The sequence below is a fragment of the Arachis hypogaea genome, chromosome 16, assembly GCF_003086295.3.
Source record: "Arachis hypogaea cultivar Tifrunner chromosome 16, arahy.Tifrunner.gnm2.J5K5, whole genome shotgun sequence".
NCBI classification, from domain to species: domain Eukaryota; kingdom Viridiplantae; phylum Streptophyta; class Magnoliopsida; order Fabales; family Fabaceae; genus Arachis; species Arachis hypogaea.
Window position 1 is genome coordinate 6,704,468 of NC_092051.1, and position 16,821 is coordinate 6,721,288.

Here is a 16,821-nt window from a genome sequence, read left to right on the forward strand (position 1 = left end):
ATTAATAAATAAAAAGATCTTTTTATATGAGATATTCAAATATAAAATTACTTTTATTTTTTCGTAAAATCTTTTTTAAAAAAAAAAAATTTTTTTAGCAACTCACCCAAACAAAGCCTAAATGTTAGAATATTATAGTCGATTTTAGATATTATGGTAGTGTTTGGTTGCTGTCCATGTCTCAAAGAGACATAGACACGGTGGTGACACACGTCTCCTGTTTGGTTTACTGAGACAATTTTTTTATGGATACGGAAAGACACGGATGGATACGAGACACTAAATTTGTGTACCTCCAAATAACTGAGACACTGAGACATAGCTTGTGAGACACTAATTTTTTACAATTTTACTCTTATTTAATTTTCAAAATTTCAAATTCAATCCCCCCTCTTCTCAAATCTATCTCCAGTTACCTCATGCATCACTTCCCTCTCTGCAACTTCTCATTGTTCTCAGCAGCTCCATTCTCTATCCTTTCTCACTCCCCACCGCCGATTGCTGCCTCTCCCTCTTCGCAACGCCTACTGTTGCTTCTCTCCCACTTTCTCTTCTCAGCGCCAGCACTCCTCTCTTCCACTCTCATCTTTGTCCACTGTACCTTGTCTCTCTGCCTTGTCCTCTTCCTCGAATAGTCAAATATGCGTTCATTTTTTTTTTTGCCATTGCTCCTCCATCAAGAACCGCTGCGTCTGCTCCTCCTTCTCTCTCGAAGGGTTCGGCTACGGAAGTCCAGTTCCATCGTCATCCAGATCCGCCAGCGATTTCAAGTTTCAACGGCGGTTCCCTCCACATCCTCTTTCTAGCCACGTCGTTCATCCTTTCCAAAAAGAACGTCTCCGATCTTTTTCTCTTTCTATTACCCCTTTATTAAAAAAATTAAATCTGTGTATCTTATTTTACAGATATGCAACAAATTGAATTTTTTGTTGATTTTATTAAATTTAATTTAGATTGGCATATTATTGCTTTTGTATTTGGTTGAAGATTATAGTAGTATTGATGTTGATGATAACTCTGAAAGAGGAATTGGACAAAAATAGTGGTGGAGAAAAATGGTGGGATAAAATTGACATCTTAATAAAATGTTGAGTTGTATATTCTGTTGTGTTTAAGTTACCAAACAAGATAAAAAATTGATTGTCTTTTTGTGTCTATGTACTTATGTGTATTTGTGTCTATATCTTTATTATTTTGAGACATCAACCAAACACAGCGTATAATACGCATATAATACGCTGGGATATAATGCTCGTGTAAAATTAATTCGCTTGGCATTATCATCGCAATAATTATTGTAATATATAAAGAGAGTGAAAATTTATATGCAATTTATATTAAGAAGATTGTTAGGGGTTGTAAATTGTAATCATTAATTAGTTATTATTAATGTTTTAAATAGTGTAAAATTATATTTAATAGTGTAAAATTATTTTTTTTGCTGATTAAATATTGATCAAATTTTAATAATGATGCTAATTCTGTAGATTTTTTTTATATTAATGTTAAGTTAATGATTAAAAATTATGATATAATAATTTAGTAAAATAAATTTTTAATGATTAAGTTAATATAAAACAGTAGCATGTGAATTTTTACTTAAATAAGCATAAAATCTTCCCTCGTCTAAATGTTTATTATTTATGATTTATAATTTCGTATTGAATTGTACTACTTATTATATTTTTTGTTCTCTTCTGTAGGAGTGTATCATTCATATTTAGTTTCTGTCGTCCGTTCTCGTTTTCATTTCCGCGCCCATAATATATCAAATCAAAATTAAAAAAGGGAAAAAAAAAAAAAAAAACCCAATCGGGGAAAAAAAAGGGTTTTCCTTTTTCCCCAAAATTTGCAACTCCTTTTTCTTTTCTTTTTCATCACTTCACTTCACTTCACACTGCACACAAGATGGAGGACGAAGAAGACCAGCAGAAGGTTTCAGATCTGGTGCGGGAACTCGTAATCCGCCTCCTCTCCTCCCCCGCCGACGACGGCTCCGCCACCACCAACTCCAAGCCCAACCTTAACTCCCCTCACTTCGTCAACTCCCTCCGCTACGCCCAACGCATCCTCTGCAGCCGCCTCACCCCCTCCGTCGCCCCCGACGCCGCTGCCATCGCTGACTCCGTCAAGCGCCGCCTCGCCTCCCACGGAAGCTCCTCCCTCGCTCTCTCCTTCGCCGACCTCTTCGCCAAGTTCTCCTCCAAGACCGGCCCTGGCAGCGTCAACAACAAGTGGGCCGTCGTCTACCTCCTCAAGATCATTTCCGAGGATCGCAAGGGTGCGAAGTCCCAGTATTGCCCTTCTAACCTCTTGCCCAATTTGTCCCTCTCCGACGACGCCGATTTTGGTAAGGGTAAGGGTTCTTCTTCTGTTAAGCCTTTGGGGGATAATAACAAAAAGGGATGGGATAACGGGGTTCTATTGGTTTCAAAGGATCCCGAGAATAGGCGCGAGCTTGCGTTTAGAGAATTTGTCAATTTGGTTAGGGAAGAGAATGAGGTTTCTGAAGAGGTTTTGGTTAGGGATGTGTTGTATGCTTGCCAAGGGGTTGATGGGAAGTATGTTAAATTCGATGGTGGTAGTGATGGCGCTGGGTATGTGTTATCAGATTCGATTAGGGTGCCTAGAGCTACTAGAATTATGGTTCATAAGCTTTGTGAATTGGGCAGATTGTTTAGGAAGGTTACTGGGTATATTGCGCAGAGTATGGATCGGTTTCCGGCCGAAGACGTAGGTACTGTTGGGCAGGCTTTGTGTTCTGCATTGCAGGATGAGCTTACTGAGTATTATAAGTTGCTAGCTGTGCTTGAGGCGCAGTCTTCGAATCCAATTCCTTTGGTATCCGAAACTGCTAGCTCGGGAAATTATCTTTCACTGAGGAGGTTGGCTGTTTGGATTGCAGAACCAATGGTGAAGATGAGGTTGATGGCTGATTTGGTTGACAAGTGCAGGGTTCTGAAGGGCGGTGCAATGGCCAGTGCAATTCATTTGCATGCCCGACATGGCGATCCTCTGGTTCATGAGTTCATGAGGAGGTTGCTGCAGAGAGTGTGTGCACCTCTGTTTGAGATGGTGAAAAGGTGGGTTCAGGAAGGGGAGTTGGAGGATATATTTGCAGAGTTTTTTATTGTGGGGCAAGAGGTGAAAGCTGAGTCTCTTTGGCGTGAAGGTTATAGGCTCAACCACTCGATGCTTCCTTCATTCATTTCACCCTCGCTTGCACAGCGTATTTTGAGGACTGGGAAGTCCATCAATTTCCTTCGGGTGTGCTGTGATGATCGCAGTTGGGCTGATGCAGCAACCAGAGTTGCCACTGATATAGGGGTGACAGCAAGAAGAGGGGGTTTTGGGTACGGTGAAACTGATACCCTTGCTTCACTAGTTGATGAAGCTGCAAAGAGAATTGATAAGCATCTGTTGGATGTAATTTACAGACGGTACAAATTCAAAGAACACTGCCTTGCAATTAAGCGGTATTTATTGCTTGGTCAAGGTGATTTTGTGCAATATCTAATGGACATTGTTGGGCCTGATCTTTCTGAGCCAGCAAACACGATAAGCTCTTTCAAACTCTCTGGACTGTTGGAAACTGCAGTTCGGGCATCCAATGCTCAGTATGATGATCGTGACATGTTGGATAGGCTCAGGGTCAAAATGATGCCGCATGAAAGCGGTGACAGGGGCTGGGATGTATTTTCACTGGAATATGATGCAAGAGTTCCGTTGGACACTGTGTTCACGGAGTCTGTGATGGCAAAGTATTTAAGAATTTTTAACTTTTTGTGGAAGCTTAGAAGAGTTGAACATGCACTTACTGGTGCCTGGAAGACCATGAAACCAAACTGCATCAGTTATCATTCCTTTACCAGATTGCAAAGTGCAGTAAAGAAGGAGTTGGATTCAACATTGAGGCGCTGCCAGGTTCTATGGGTTGAAATTAATCACTTCATTTCAAATTTGCAATATTATATAATGTTCGAAGTCTTGGAAGTATCATGGTCAAACTTCTTAAGTGAGATGGATGTAGCCAAGGATCTTGATGATCTACTTGCAGCTCATGACACATATCTAGATTCCATTGTAGAGAAATCCCTTCTTGGTGAGCTCTCCCAATCGCTTTACAAGTCATTATTAGTGATATTTGACCTTATACTACGTTTTCGGAGCCATGCGGATCGGCTGTATGAAGGTATTCAGGAGTTGCAAGCAAGGTATTCATCTTACTCTGTCTTCCCTGCATTTTTCAGCTTCCTCCACTTCCTAACTCCTAAAATATACTTCCATTTTAACATTTTATATGAATCTGCTCCAGAATCACAAGATCCTCCCAATCCTCTTCTGAACAAGGATCCTGGACTGCTGATGGAAGGAAAGCCCTAACACAACGTGCTGGCGAATTTCTTCGAAATATGGGACATGATCTGGAGGAGATTGCAAAGGAGTATTCGTCATTGCAAGAGGAATTCATATCTCAGTTCCCTGTACAGAAGCATGTTGATCTAAAGTTTCTCTTTTTCCGTCTCGATTTCAATGAATTTTATAGGCGGGTGTCTCCTAGCTCATAAGTAACTTGTGAATAAGGCTGAGGATCAAGTTGAAGCATTATTACTTCAAGAAGATGATGAACTATCAATGCTCTGCAAGAAGCTAACCACCATTCTGTGTTTGAGTGGAATGATTCTATTGGTCTTGGTACTAACTTCCTTCCAGACCAACTCTTCCATGGGTCATTATTTGACTATAGGTAAGATGTATATACTGTCACTTTGTCATATATTTCTTTCAAGGACGATCTAACACACTCTTGTTTCCAGAGTCCAGATGATCAATTGTTGTGGTTTGGAAGGTGGTTTGTGGCGGATGTGAAGCTACTAATATTCTGATTGGATGCTTACTGTGAGTAGTACACACGTAAGTGTCTGAATATCTGATTATTTGATTCGCGTTTCAGCGGCTTTTGTAGGCTGTGCTTCCGGATAGTGTTTTATGTGTATCTTTGATTTTTACCGGCTGAATGAAATATGGGTGTCTGAAAATCTTATTTCTGCATTTTCTTGAACTACTTCTGGTTTACTATCTCTCCTCACTCTGCAGTGTGCTTGAATTTTCGCTCTGTGGCAATAAAAATGAAGCCATGGGTGACTCAAGCATCAAGATGCTTGCATTATTATTCAGTGCACTTTATATGCGTGTAACTTTGTAAGCTAATGAAGGTGCTCCATTTTGATTTTGTATAAACTCAGTTCCTAGATCAACGATTGTAAAGCCTTCTCTCTCTCTCTCTCTCTAAATGGAGCTGCACTTGAAAAGAAAAAAATAGAGCTTAGCAGTGATTACTAGCTTGGACACATGCTTAAGTATTACAAGCTATCGTATTTCAACATGTAGAACTTGGTTTAGAGGTTACTGAGGTTACTATTACTATAATGTTTATGCGTGTCTATGTTCATTGTTAGAATGAAATGTAAATAGTTATCTCGTATCTTTCTGGCTGAAAATGTAGTTATTAGAGATGTTTATTTTCAGTAGTGTCACGAGAAACGCAAGAGGGAGAAGGATTGAATTTATTTTGCAGGGGGATGCTTAAACATCAAGAATGAGGCATGTGGACCAAATTGCAGTGTTCACGAGTTTCTATACAATGGTACTAGTCACTGAGTGAAGATATTGTTAACAATTGTGGTTTGTAAATAACAAAGGTGATTTACTAGTTGAGATATTAAATCAGTTTATGTTTTACATTCAAGTTTTTTTCCCCCATCAGTCATTTGTTAAGACTTAAGAACCTTAAAAAAAATAGCTCGAGGCCTCACATGCCTTCACCGGAAAATTTCGACCAATATACACACGTCAAAGCCGGAAAGCCATTTATTGGATAAAATCAAATGGCCAATTTTATATTTTCTAATTGATTGATAATATATTGGTTCACTGAATGCTCATTATAGTTGCACTTAAAATGTTTTATCTTCATTTTCCAGTCTAAGTAGTAAGCTAATGAACTCTTTACTTTTTCAAAAGTAAACAAACTTGAAAGTAAATTATCAAAAGTTCAAAACCATAGTAGACATTGTGTTAACTAGCATAAGTAATATGCGGCCAGCTGTACAAGCATGTGCATACAAAGTTCAAAAGTGTTAAACGTGAGAGTATTCATGTGTAAATTTACCTAATCTGCCACATTACAGCAGACATAACTACAATGGGGCCCTGAGAGTATTTTTTGGAGCACTAATCCAAGGTGATCCGGCAATGGCGAATCTCCATAATGCATTGATATGCTCTGGCGAAGCATATTGTATACCCACACGTGGACCCACTAATATGTTTTCTGGCTTTGGACCATCTAAGAGTTCCAAACCACCTGTGTATCCATAAAGATAAGCTATCATACTTCAAGTCCAAAGAAGAAAAAAGACTTTGAATATTAAAGTATGAACCATACTGTAATTTATGCATTAAAAATTATTTTCTTATACGCATGCACTTTCCTTTCCTTTTAAGCAACACATTAACAATCATGTGTCGAATTTAAGGTTTGGACAATAGTAATATAAGCTTACCAGGGGTATAAAGAGGATGGTTGGACCACTCCGTTGAAAGACCCAGTGCCTGACCTACCTACCATTTGGAAAAACAAATCATATTTATCAATTTCGAAATCTGGTGAAAAAATTCTTAGGTCATTAAGAACAAGCATGGAAAACTAAATTATGGAATGTGTTATCCTTTTTCTCCTTACTGACTTTTGCCTTCTATGGAAGAATCTCAAGTAATCATGACCATGGTAAGTTCTGATATGTACCAGATTGAGATCTCACATGGAATTCACGTTTTACAAATCTTTAAAAACCCCACATGAAATATTTTATTTCACATTACAGAGAATGAGATTACTTTTGAAAATAGCCATAGTACAAAACTTAATGACCTTGACAACAAGTTATTTCACAAACTACAGCAATAAAAATTAATCATGTGGTTATGTAATGGAAATATTCGAATCTAGGGAGCAAGTATGAAACTGTCCTCTCATCATTATTCACTACAAGATTAATAAACACTTTAACCAAAGTGAAATTTGTCACTTTGGTCTCTTAACCAATGGTATTGGATTCAAATCGTAAGAATAGAAAAAATAGTTTACGATATTTTAAAAAATCTGATAAGGGTATTTTAAGGGTGGAAAAAAAAAGTAAATTGGATACCAACTCCACACAAACAAACATAAGCACCTGAAGAAAACATATTAAAAGGAGGAAGGAAGAGAAGTAAACCTTGCCAGGGCCAGTAAGAAGTATAGGTTTATCAGTTTCCAGACCTCGACGCTGCTGAATGACATTCAATCCTGTTAAATTGTTGAATATTAACAAGGTACTAAATCTTTTAACTAATACAATGCAGAGTTTCCACATAATGAACACTGGTGAAGATATTGAGGTCTTTTGCAACAACAAGTTAAATTGTTAGGACATGTCTGGGAAATCAGAGCTTTACTTCAAGTTTTGTTGAAAGTCTCACCATTCGAATTAATTAGCCAGTTTTGGCACACCCAAAAGATGAATACTTGAAACTAGACGACACACTGGGTTCAATAATTCAGGGTTTTCCCCCTAAACCCTTCGGTTTGTGCGCAGCCAAAAAGAGAAAAGATACTATCTACAAGCCTGTGATGGTATCTTAGTTCGACATGACCAAATCATTACTCAGGATATCTCTTCAAGCAGTTCATTTCTTTAAAAGAGAGCAAGATATCCAATTTTAGAAGCCCGACAACAATATCAGTATCTCTTCATTCATGAATAAATTGAATCAATAACAGAGAAAAAAGCATGTAGCGAGACACCGTGCTGAGCAGAAGGGATTCAAAACAGCAGGACGCAACGTGTAATAGAACGGTTACACTTAAATAGTAGCTTTTGCAGAGTATAGAGAGCATTACCGCTAATGGGAGCACAAGAACGTATCAAGACAGCAGCTCCAGCTCCTTCCTTGTCAGCAACAACATTGAGCATCATGTGGAGACCATAGCAAAGATAAACATAAGCATGCCCACCTGGTCCAAACTACAAAAACACACACCAAAGTTGCTCCAGCTACACTACCACCAATAATCTTCAATAAGGGAGTATATATATACAGAATTACAGATATACTATACAAGTCCGTGATTCAAGTTGAAGAACTCGACCTATTTTATTTTCATTGTTCTATTAAGAATGGCAAAGAATAAAGAAAGCATCTTACAACAGGGGCAGTCCTTGATGTAATGCCAAACCGCCCATGACAAGCTGAATCATTTGGTCTGTAAGCTTCAACCTGTCTGATACATTTCCCTCGTTAAATCACTAATGCAAACCAAATTTATATATATATATAACTTTTTTTTTAACCTAGTTCGGATGAAAGTATGAAACGGATTTAACAGTTATAAAGGAGTGCAATTTCAGAAAGGAGAATGAGGGATGCATAGCTACCTCAGTAATCTGAAGAACGACGTCGTCACGGCGAAGGAACTTTCCGAGCAAACGAGGGGCAAGGTCTAAAGCATCAATCTGGAAGAAAGAGGAGGGTAAAATTTCCATTTTTGTGGCTGATTTGGATTCTGATATGCGTTTGGGTTTTGCAGCGCTGAACTTGGATGATTTAGTAGGGCTGGGTTTCTTCTTCTTCTCCGGTTCGGCTACTCGTTTGAACCGCTGGGTTCGTCGTGGGTTCATTAGGGTTCCGCGGAAACAGAAGGAATCAAAGAAAGACGATGCTGTTTCTGTTTCTGTTTCTGTTGGGAGAGACATGCCGCATGCTGGGATTAGCCACCACCCTGTCCCTTAGCTTTTCAACCTTTCTTTTGTTCTCTCAAATTTTCCCACACTTTCTACTTACACTCAATTTATCAATTTCCTTCTAAAATTAAAACTGTAATAATAACCTTATAAAAATTTCACATCATAATACTGGCGCACAGGAGGTGAGTAAAATTGGGTTTATTTGTATCCGAATCCAATTTTAAATAATCACTCAGTGTACTTTTAAGAATTTTATTCGATTCTAGATTGGATAAAATTATATTATTTTTAGGCCACATTAAAATTGAATCTAGATCAGATAAAGTTTAAGTTTTGATAAATTTTATGTCAAAAAATTATAATAATATTTATTTATAAAAAAAATTATCTATTACCAAAAAATTAATATTCATATTTGAAATTAAATTTGTCTGTAAATTTTAGTTTTATAATTTTTTAACTTGTTTTTTAATTTAACAAATTTGAAAAATAAAATAAAATAATAGACTTATAATTAATATAATATAATATTATAACTAATTTAAAAGACATATACTTTTTTATAATGCATCACCATTCCATTAAAATTTAGATCTTGCATCTTTTGAACATCTAAATTTTTAAAATAATTATTTTATAACATCGAACATTCACATAATAATAATTTAGAGTAATAATAATAATTTAAAATCTTATAATAATAATTAGGTCAATTACACAATAAATATAATGCATATTTTTGTTTTCATTTATTATATGGGTCCAACGGTTTGGTCTGCTTGACCCGAACTTTGTTTTGAACCCAATTTAATAAATTAGCATATCTATTTATTGAAACTTTCAGCCTAACTGAATCACAATAAAATTGGCCAAATTAATCCCAAAATGACCGAGCCAGCTATTCGAATTGGACTCTTATAATAATTTCTCTCAACTGGATAACAAATTTCTCTCAACTGGAGAGAAGTTGGTACAAGTAGAAGTTTTCTGTAAGAGAGATTACGTATCACAAAACATAAAACAGCCATTATGAACTAGAACCTTTTTCATCAATACAAAATAACACATACAGAACCCACACACATAACAATACATCTACATTTCGCAACATCCACACACAAGACCATCAGTTTAGCACGGTTTCGAAGGCAAGAGCATCAGCGGAGTTAAATTCAGCTAGCATGGCATTGTTCATCAGTGACCCTATAGATGGAAAGATAATAACAATCAGATAGGAGGATAAAAAAGGTTTCAAGCCGGAATGCATCAACATAGTTGAAAAAGTCATAGCAGATAAAGAGATTAATTTCAAGACAATCAAGAATGCTTTAATGGGAATATGTAAAAACCTGAAAAGATTATCCATCTCTGAAGTGGGGCGGAACAAGGTGTTAATAAGCATTGAAGACAAAAGAATATGGCAACAGATCTTAAAAGGGGACCATGGAGTGTAAAGGGCTATCTGATTAATCTAAAACTGTGGACACAAAATGAGTCAATACATGAAGTGGATCATAGCTTTCTAGAATTCTGGGTACAGATTCATGGCTTGCCTTTGGAATACATGAATGTTGAAACAGGCAAATTTATAGGTGAAAGAATGGGGATAGTGGAGGAGGTGGAGGATCCGGTCAAAAATAATATTTTGGCAAGGTCTTTTCTCAGAGTGAGAGTGGCTATGGAAGTGACAAAGGCATTACCTACTGGATTTTGGATGAGAAGGGATAATCTTCCTGATGCTAGGATTCACTTTAAATACGAAAGATTGCAAGATTCATACTGCTTGAACTGTGGAGTCTTAGGGCATGGAAGGAAAGAGTGCAACAAGAAAAGGGTGATGGCCTCATGGAACTTAGATATGCCCAAATACACAGCAGGAATGGGGGTCAATCAAGCAAAAGCAATACATGTTGCAATGGAGAAGGAGGAGGAATAGTGCAATGAAGGAGAAACAGAGAAAGGAGGGGAGGCGTGTGGAAGAACAGAATACAACATGCATGTGGCAGAGCTACAGGAGTCTGCAGCCAGTGGAGTAGGTATTGACCAGGCAAAAAATACTGAGAAGAAGGGAGAGCAAAATTCTGGAAGTCAGGAAAGTAGAGAAAAAGTAGGAATGGAAGGAGCGGAGCAGGTGGGAGAAATCCCAAAAAATCAACTAACTAATAGAGGAAATCAAGGGAAAGAAGATCAGAGATTGATGGGGATATTGGGTAAAGCTACACAGCAACAAAGATGTAAAGAGGTCAAGTGGAGTATAGACAAAAAATGGGCCTGGCCCAAAGAAGGCAGGACAAGACTTAGAAGGCATAAGAATGTTTCAAGAAGGAGAGCCCAGTAAAAAGTGTCCAAGCAATGCAGATTGTGAAGAAGAAAAAAGCTACTCATGCACTAAAGGCCCAAGCAAGGATAATACAAGGCTGCCAATGTATACTGGGTATGGGAGTAAAAAAATGATGCAGCAGGAAAAAGCTACTGAAATATAAGGGGCCAAGACAATCAGGGAGTTATTAAGGGAGAAATTTGGGAAGAGAAATGAAGCCAATACATAATAGAGGATGATTGAGCATATGGAAGTCATAGTAGCGGGAACTAGGGAGGAGACACAAAGTGAAAGCATATGGAATTGCAGAAAACAGAATATGAAAGAAGTGAGAAAGAAGAAAGCCAGGAAAACACAAGTCCATAGAGATGGTAAGGGAAGCTTTTACTTGGTGGAGTTGGCTAGTGAAGATGATGAAGAGCAAGAGCAGCAACATAGTAGGGAGAGTACAAAAAAATGGAAAATTGAATTGGCAAACAAGATGCAATACAAATTAAACATTAAAAGGAAAAGGGATTCGATAGAGAGGCTCACAATTCTGGATTCAGATGAGACAAAGATGGAACAGCAGACCATGATAACGAGAAGCAAAAGGGGCAAAGTTGAGTACGAGATCGAAGAGAGAAGCACCAGAAAACTGACTATCAGAGGTGATCACAGCAACTTTTCTCTTGATATGGCTGAGGAAGCGGGCCGACACATGCCCCACCTAGAGCCATGAGTGTTATAAGTTGGAATTGTCGCGGGGTTGCAGCCCCTGCGACAACCTCAGAGACTCAGGACCTCTGTAAAAAATTTAAACCAGATATTTTGTTCTTGATAGAAACAAGGGCCAAGGAAGGTAGAATTATGAAACTTAAAAGGAAGTTACATTTTGAGAAATACTTTTGCGTTGAACTCCGGGGCTTGTCAGGTGGTCTATGCCTTTTGTGGAATAAAAATATTGATGTTGATGTTTATGCATGGTCTAATTATTATATAAAAGCTAAAATAAAAGAAGATAATAACTATGACTAGAGCTGTTGTTTTTTGTATGGGAACCCAAAATTTCAACATAGAAAGGCTTAATGGAAGGAGTTGTTAGTACAGAATAGGTCAACGGATGATCCACAAATATTTACAGGAGATTTTAATGATATTTTAGAACAAGAAGAGAAAATAGGATTGCACCCAAAGCCTCGAAGTCAAATAGAAGAATTTAGAAAGTTTATTAATTATAACGAGCTGATGGATGTAGACTTAAAGGGTGGTAGATTCACTTGATTCAGCAACCCGAGAAATGGATTTGTCACCAGAGAGAGGTTAGATAGAGTCTTGGCAAACTGGGCTTGACGTATGATATATCAGAATGCTACGTTAACTGCTCTACCGGCAATTAGCTCAGACCACTGTCCGATACTTCTACAGCTAAAGCCAAAGGGAAGAAGCTCCAAGCAGTTCAGATATGAGGCTTATTGGGAAGACCATGAAGAATGCAAGGAAATTATCAAAAAAGGATGGAATAATAATAAAAATCAAGGAGGAAAATGGGAAGATCTTTCAGGAAAAATAAAGAATTACAAAATTGAATTGAGCAAATGGAGCAAAAAAACTTTTAGAAGAGCAAATAGGGAGATTAACGGGGTGAAGGAAGAGCTAAAGCAGCTGCAGAAAAGGGACCTAACTGAGGAAGTTCAGCAACGTATTATAACTCTGAAGAAAAAAATTGAAGACTTATGGAAGAGGGAGGAGAAGTACTGGGGCCAACGATCCATAATCAAATGGCTGAGGTGGGGTGATAAAAATACTTCATTTTTTCACGCTTCAACAATACAAAGAAGGGATCGTAATAGAATTGAAAGATTAAAAAATCAAGAGGGATAGTGAATCTGTGAAAACAAGGAGATAATGTCTTTAATTGAAGAACATTTCACAAATCTCTTCACAACAACAGGTGGAAGGAACTTCGAGGATATCATAAAGAAGATTCCGAGGAGAGTAACTCAACAAATGAATGAGGAGCTACTACGGGGCATCACTAATGCAGAAATTAAAGAAGCGACATTTTCGATGGAGAGCCTAAAGGCTCCAAGCCCAGATTGTTTAAATGGACTCTTTTTTCAAAAACATTGGGATGTAATTCATAAGGAAGTTATCGCGGTGGTGAAAGAGGTTTTTGCATCTAGAACAATGCCAGAGGAAATGGGAAAAACTACAGTTGTGTTTATACCAAAAATCAAATAGCCTGAGAATTTCGATCAGCTGAGACCAATAAGTTACTGCAACTTTGTCTACAAGATCATAACGAAGGTAATTGTAATTAGGCTGAGAAAGATACTAGACAAGATAATCTCTCCAATACAAAGTGCGTTTGTTAGTGGAAGATACATTCAAGATAATATTTTGATCGTGCAAGAAGTGTTCCACAGCCTTGGGAAAAAGGGGAAAGGAGGATCACAAAGTCTACAGTCAAGTTAGATATGAATAAGGCACATGATAGACTAGAGTGGGATTTTTTGGAAAAGGTGTTGCAAGCTTTGGGCTTTGATCAGAGATGGGTCAAGATTGCTATGGAATGTGTCAAAAGTGCCTCCTACAGGATTAAAGTAAATGGAAATCTCAGTAAGGTCATTAATCCACAGAGAGGCCTCAGGCAGGGCGACCCACTATCTCCCTATCTTTTCATATTAGCAGCTGAAGTTTTTACCATTCTCATGAAAGAGGCATACAGCAAAGGAGAGATTACAGGTTTCAAGGCAGCACCTACCGCACCTGCCATTACACACCTTTTGTTCGCAGATGATTGTATAGTTTTGGCTGAGGCAAGGGAAGATTAACTTTATCAAATCATACAAATTTTGAATTAGTACACGAAGGCATCGGGACAGATGATAAACTTGGAGAAATCAGGGATTATTTTCGGAAGCCAAGTTTCTATACAAACAAGGGTAAATATTGAAGAGATATTAGGAATGCCTACTTGGGAGGAACCAGAAAAATATCTTGGGCTATCGGCACAGTAGAGAAGATCCAAAAACAAGGCACTAACATAGATAGAGGAGAAGGTGATGAACAAGTTAGAAGGCTGCAAAGAAAAATTATTAAATTAGGCGGGTAAAGAAATCTTGATTAAGTCTGTGATATAAGCAATTCCAGCATATGTTTTGAACGTTGTGATGTTGTTGAAGAATTTCTGTCAGAGAATTTGCACAAGAATAGCAAAATTCTGGTGGGCAAGCTCCGGAAAATAAAAAGGGGTACATTGGTAGAGTTGGACAAAAATCAGCATGAGCAAAGAGGAGGGAGGCTTGGGTTTCAGGGACATGCAAAGTCAGAACTTGGCGTACCTAGCGAAGCAAGCTTGGAGAGCAACGAGGAATCCTGATGCCACTTGGGTTAAAATACTGAAGGGTATATACTTTCCAGAAACAGATTTTTGGGAAGCGAAGGAGGGGAAAGGAGCATCTTGGGCTTGGAAAAGCATAATACAAGGAAGAGACTTTCTAAGAAGGAAAGGAAGACGGAGTATCAGACAAGGCAAATCAATTAAAGTAAGGAAGGATAACTGGATTATGGGAATGAATAGAATTCAAGCAGCCATAAACACAACGGTGGAAAGAGAGAATGATTTAATGGAGGAAGGTGGATGATGGAATGAAAACAAGAGCAGACAAGTTTTTCCACAGAACATAGGAGATATGATTATGAATACACCTATAAGCTTTATTAATAAAGAAGATCGGATAATATGGCCCTACAGATATGACGGAACATACACAGTGAAGACAGGCTATTATGCGGCTAAGATGGAGAAAAGAGAACATGAAACAGGTTTAGCATCATCAAGTACAGATTTAAAGGAACTTTGGAGGGGAATCTGGGAAATGCGAGTCCCAAAAAAGATCAAAATGTTTGCTTGGAGGGTTGCACATGATATAATTCCAATAAACTATAACCTTTATAAGAAGAGAATCATAAGAAGCTCTATATGTCAAATTTGTGGAACTGAAGTAGAAACAACGGAGCATGCACCCTTACTATGTCCCTGGACGAGAGCTATGTGCTTTGGAGCTCAAAATCAATGCATCCCAATACCAGAAAATGTTATTTCATATTGAGAATGGCTACTAGAGAACATGAGGCAAATTAACAAGGAAGGAAAAGAAGCGAAAGAAACTATGATAAGCAAATTGGGATACCTAAGCTGGGAAATTTGGAAATCTAGAAACTATGCAATTTTTCGGAATAGCAACATAGAACCAATGGCAACGATCACAAGGGCGAGAATTTCAGAAATGGAATTTGAAGAGGCAAATAAAATAGATGAACAGAAGCAGCCAATCACAGACAAAAGAAATAGTATTGAAAATAGAAATCTGTATAGAAGAAGGGTTACCTGGAGGCCGCCAATAGGAGACAGGCTCAAAGCAAATGTTGATGGAGCTTTCAGGAAGGAATCCAGAAAGGGTGCAATAGCTGTTGTAATTAGAGACAATGAAGGAAAGGTGGTAGCAGGATCAACTGAAATAGTCAGAGCAACATCAAGTCTATTAGTGGAATCAATGGCATTAAGGAGTACTCTTATTCTAGCAAATAATTTACAATTGGAAAATATCCTATTTGAATAGAATAGTTTACCTCTCATCCAAGCAGTGAAAGCGAAAGAAACAATTGGTGAGATAGATCTGATTCTGAGGGATATCTATGTCCTGATGGAGGGTATACCAAATAGTGGTTTTACGTGGACACATAAGAAGGGCAATCAACTAGCACACCAAGTGGCAAGCCTTGCGATAAATGGCAAACTGAATCGAAATTGGACTTGGGACCAACAAGTGGAAATCAGAGGGATTGCAAGAAGAGAAACACGGAGTACTTTCAAACAGGCCATGATTGAGTAGCAACATTTTCAACAGAATTTTCAAGCTCTGCGGATAGTGAGAGGACAGTAAGATGACACCTGAAGTGTCGGCGCTAGATATCTAAAGACTCTGAACCAATCTTGCATCATGGCATCCTTGTAAGTAGCAAAAATCAGACTTGCGGGAGAAGATGGATTAGAGCTGTGGGATTCTCCAGAAAAGAAAAGAAAAGAAATCAGCCGCAGAATTTTTTGGCTTGCTGTCTTGGTGCGATGAAGGCGTCATAATTGAGGACACGATTCCTCTGCTGGCTGGAGGTGCTTTAAACGGACGAAGAGGATGGAGATCCAGCTACACCTCCCCTAGTGTCGTTAATCAGAGTGACGGCCGCATAGGAGCTAGAACGCACCAGCTATCAGGACAACACAACCACAAAACCAACTCTGACTGGATCGGCGGCAACTTACCCTGAGAAGAGGACATCTGCCAAAGTCCAAGTGAAGGCGCGCTTCCCGACTTCGGTTTGGCATTTAAAGTAAGGCGAGATTGAAGGGGAGCGTTGGACAGAGTAGTAGTGACGATGTTAAAGACCCAAGCGAAAGCTCCGATACAGGGAACGAACGGCGAAAAGATAGGCTTCAAAACGGGATAAGGCACTGGTATAGAAGCAGCAGCTGCAGTTTGGGAAAGAAGGATGCATCCAGTGCCGAGTCCAATACCGAGTCGTGTATAGGGTTGGAGCTTCGATTTTCTATGGTCTGAATTTTCTGTTAGTTTGAACCCTGACAAAAAAAAAAACGAATTAGAACTAAATCATGAGCACTCCTGCATCATAAGTTATTTTTATTTAACATCAGTTAAAAATATAAGC

The 16,821-nt window shown here is 38.3% G+C and overlaps 4 protein-coding genes across 11 annotated transcripts; 3 read left to right on the top strand and 1 right to left on the bottom strand.

The window, feature by feature from the left end:
• Window positions 1-1,702: 1,702 nt before the first annotated feature.
• Window positions 1,703-5,749, top strand: LOC112754953 (gamma-tubulin complex component 3). 8 transcript variants are annotated; one of them, XM_025802789.3, is made up of 4 exons: window positions 1,703-4,214; window positions 4,316-4,747; window positions 4,818-4,914; window positions 5,098-5,749. In XM_025802789.3, the coding sequence occupies exons 1-2, from the start codon at window positions 1,909-1,911 to the stop codon at window positions 4,566-4,568; spliced, it is 2,559 nt and encodes an 852-aa protein (XP_025658574.1). In that variant the 5' UTR covers window positions 1,703-1,908; the 3' UTR covers window positions 4,569-4,747; window positions 4,818-4,914; window positions 5,098-5,749. The 8 variants fall into 8 exon arrangements, with proteins under 8 accessions (XP_025658574.1, XP_029149322.1, XP_029149323.1 ...); XM_029293489.2 differs by having other exon boundaries at window positions 5,530-5,749; XM_029293490.2 differs by having other exon boundaries at window positions 5,533-5,749.
• A 264-nt stretch (window positions 5,750-6,013) lies between these two features.
• On the bottom strand, window positions 6,014-8,904 carry LOC112758851 (DNA-3-methyladenine glycosylase). Its single transcript, XM_025807627.3, has 6 exons — window positions 8,481-8,904; window positions 8,251-8,322; window positions 7,946-8,069; window positions 7,281-7,351; window positions 6,567-6,624; window positions 6,014-6,367 (listed from the first exon to the last, which is right to left on the bottom strand). Exons 1-6 carry the CDS (start codon window positions 8,796-8,798, stop codon window positions 6,201-6,203), a joined length of 810 nt encoding a protein of 269 aa, XP_025663412.1. The 5' UTR covers window positions 8,799-8,904; the 3' UTR covers window positions 6,014-6,200.
• A 1,302-nt stretch (window positions 8,905-10,206) lies between these two features.
• On the top strand, window positions 10,207-10,725 carry LOC112756549 (uncharacterized protein At4g02000-like). The gene has a single exon (XM_025805170.1). The coding sequence runs from the start codon at window positions 10,207-10,209 to the stop codon at window positions 10,723-10,725; it is 519 nt and encodes a 172-aa protein (XP_025660955.1).
• Window positions 10,726-15,224: 4,499 nt separating this feature from the next.
• LOC140179959 (uncharacterized) lies at window positions 15,225-15,989 on the top strand. The gene is made up of 2 exons (XM_072220329.1): window positions 15,225-15,617; window positions 15,717-15,989. Exons 1-2 carry the CDS (start codon window positions 15,225-15,227, stop codon window positions 15,987-15,989), a joined length of 666 nt encoding a protein of 221 aa, XP_072076430.1.
• The last annotated feature ends 832 nt before the right edge of the window (window positions 15,990-16,821 follow it).

Coding starts and splice junctions, on each gene's coding strand:
- LOC140179959 (XM_072220329.1), top strand. CDS start 15,225: ATGAGGCAAATTAACAAGGAAGGAAAAGAAGCGAAAGAAACTATGATA. Junction 15,618..15,716: donor TAGCAGGATCAACTGAAATA/GTCAGAGCAACA, acceptor CTATTTGAATAG/AATAGTTTACCTCTCATCCA.
- LOC112756549 (XM_025805170.1), top strand. CDS start 10,207: ATGGCAACAGATCTTAAAAGGGGACCATGGAGTGTAAAGGGCTATCTG.
- LOC112754953 (XM_025802789.3), top strand. CDS start 1,909: ATGGAGGACGAAGAAGACCAGCAGAAGGTTTCAGATCTGGTGCGGGAA. Junction 4,215..4,315: donor ATTCAGGAGTTGCAAGCAAG/GTATTCATCTTA, acceptor AATCTGCTCCAG/AATCACAAGATCCTCCCAAT.
- LOC112758851 (XM_025807627.3), bottom strand. CDS start 8,798: ATGTCTCTCCCAACAGAAACAGAAACAGAAACAGCATCGTCTTTCTTT. Junction 7,352..7,945: donor TTCTTGTGCTCCCATTAGCG/GTAATGCTCTCT, acceptor ACAATTTAACAG/GATTGAATGTCATTCAGCAG. Junction 6,368..6,566: donor CCATCCTCTTTATACCCCTG/GTAAGCTTATAT, acceptor ATGGATACACAG/GTGGTTTGGAACTCTTAGAT.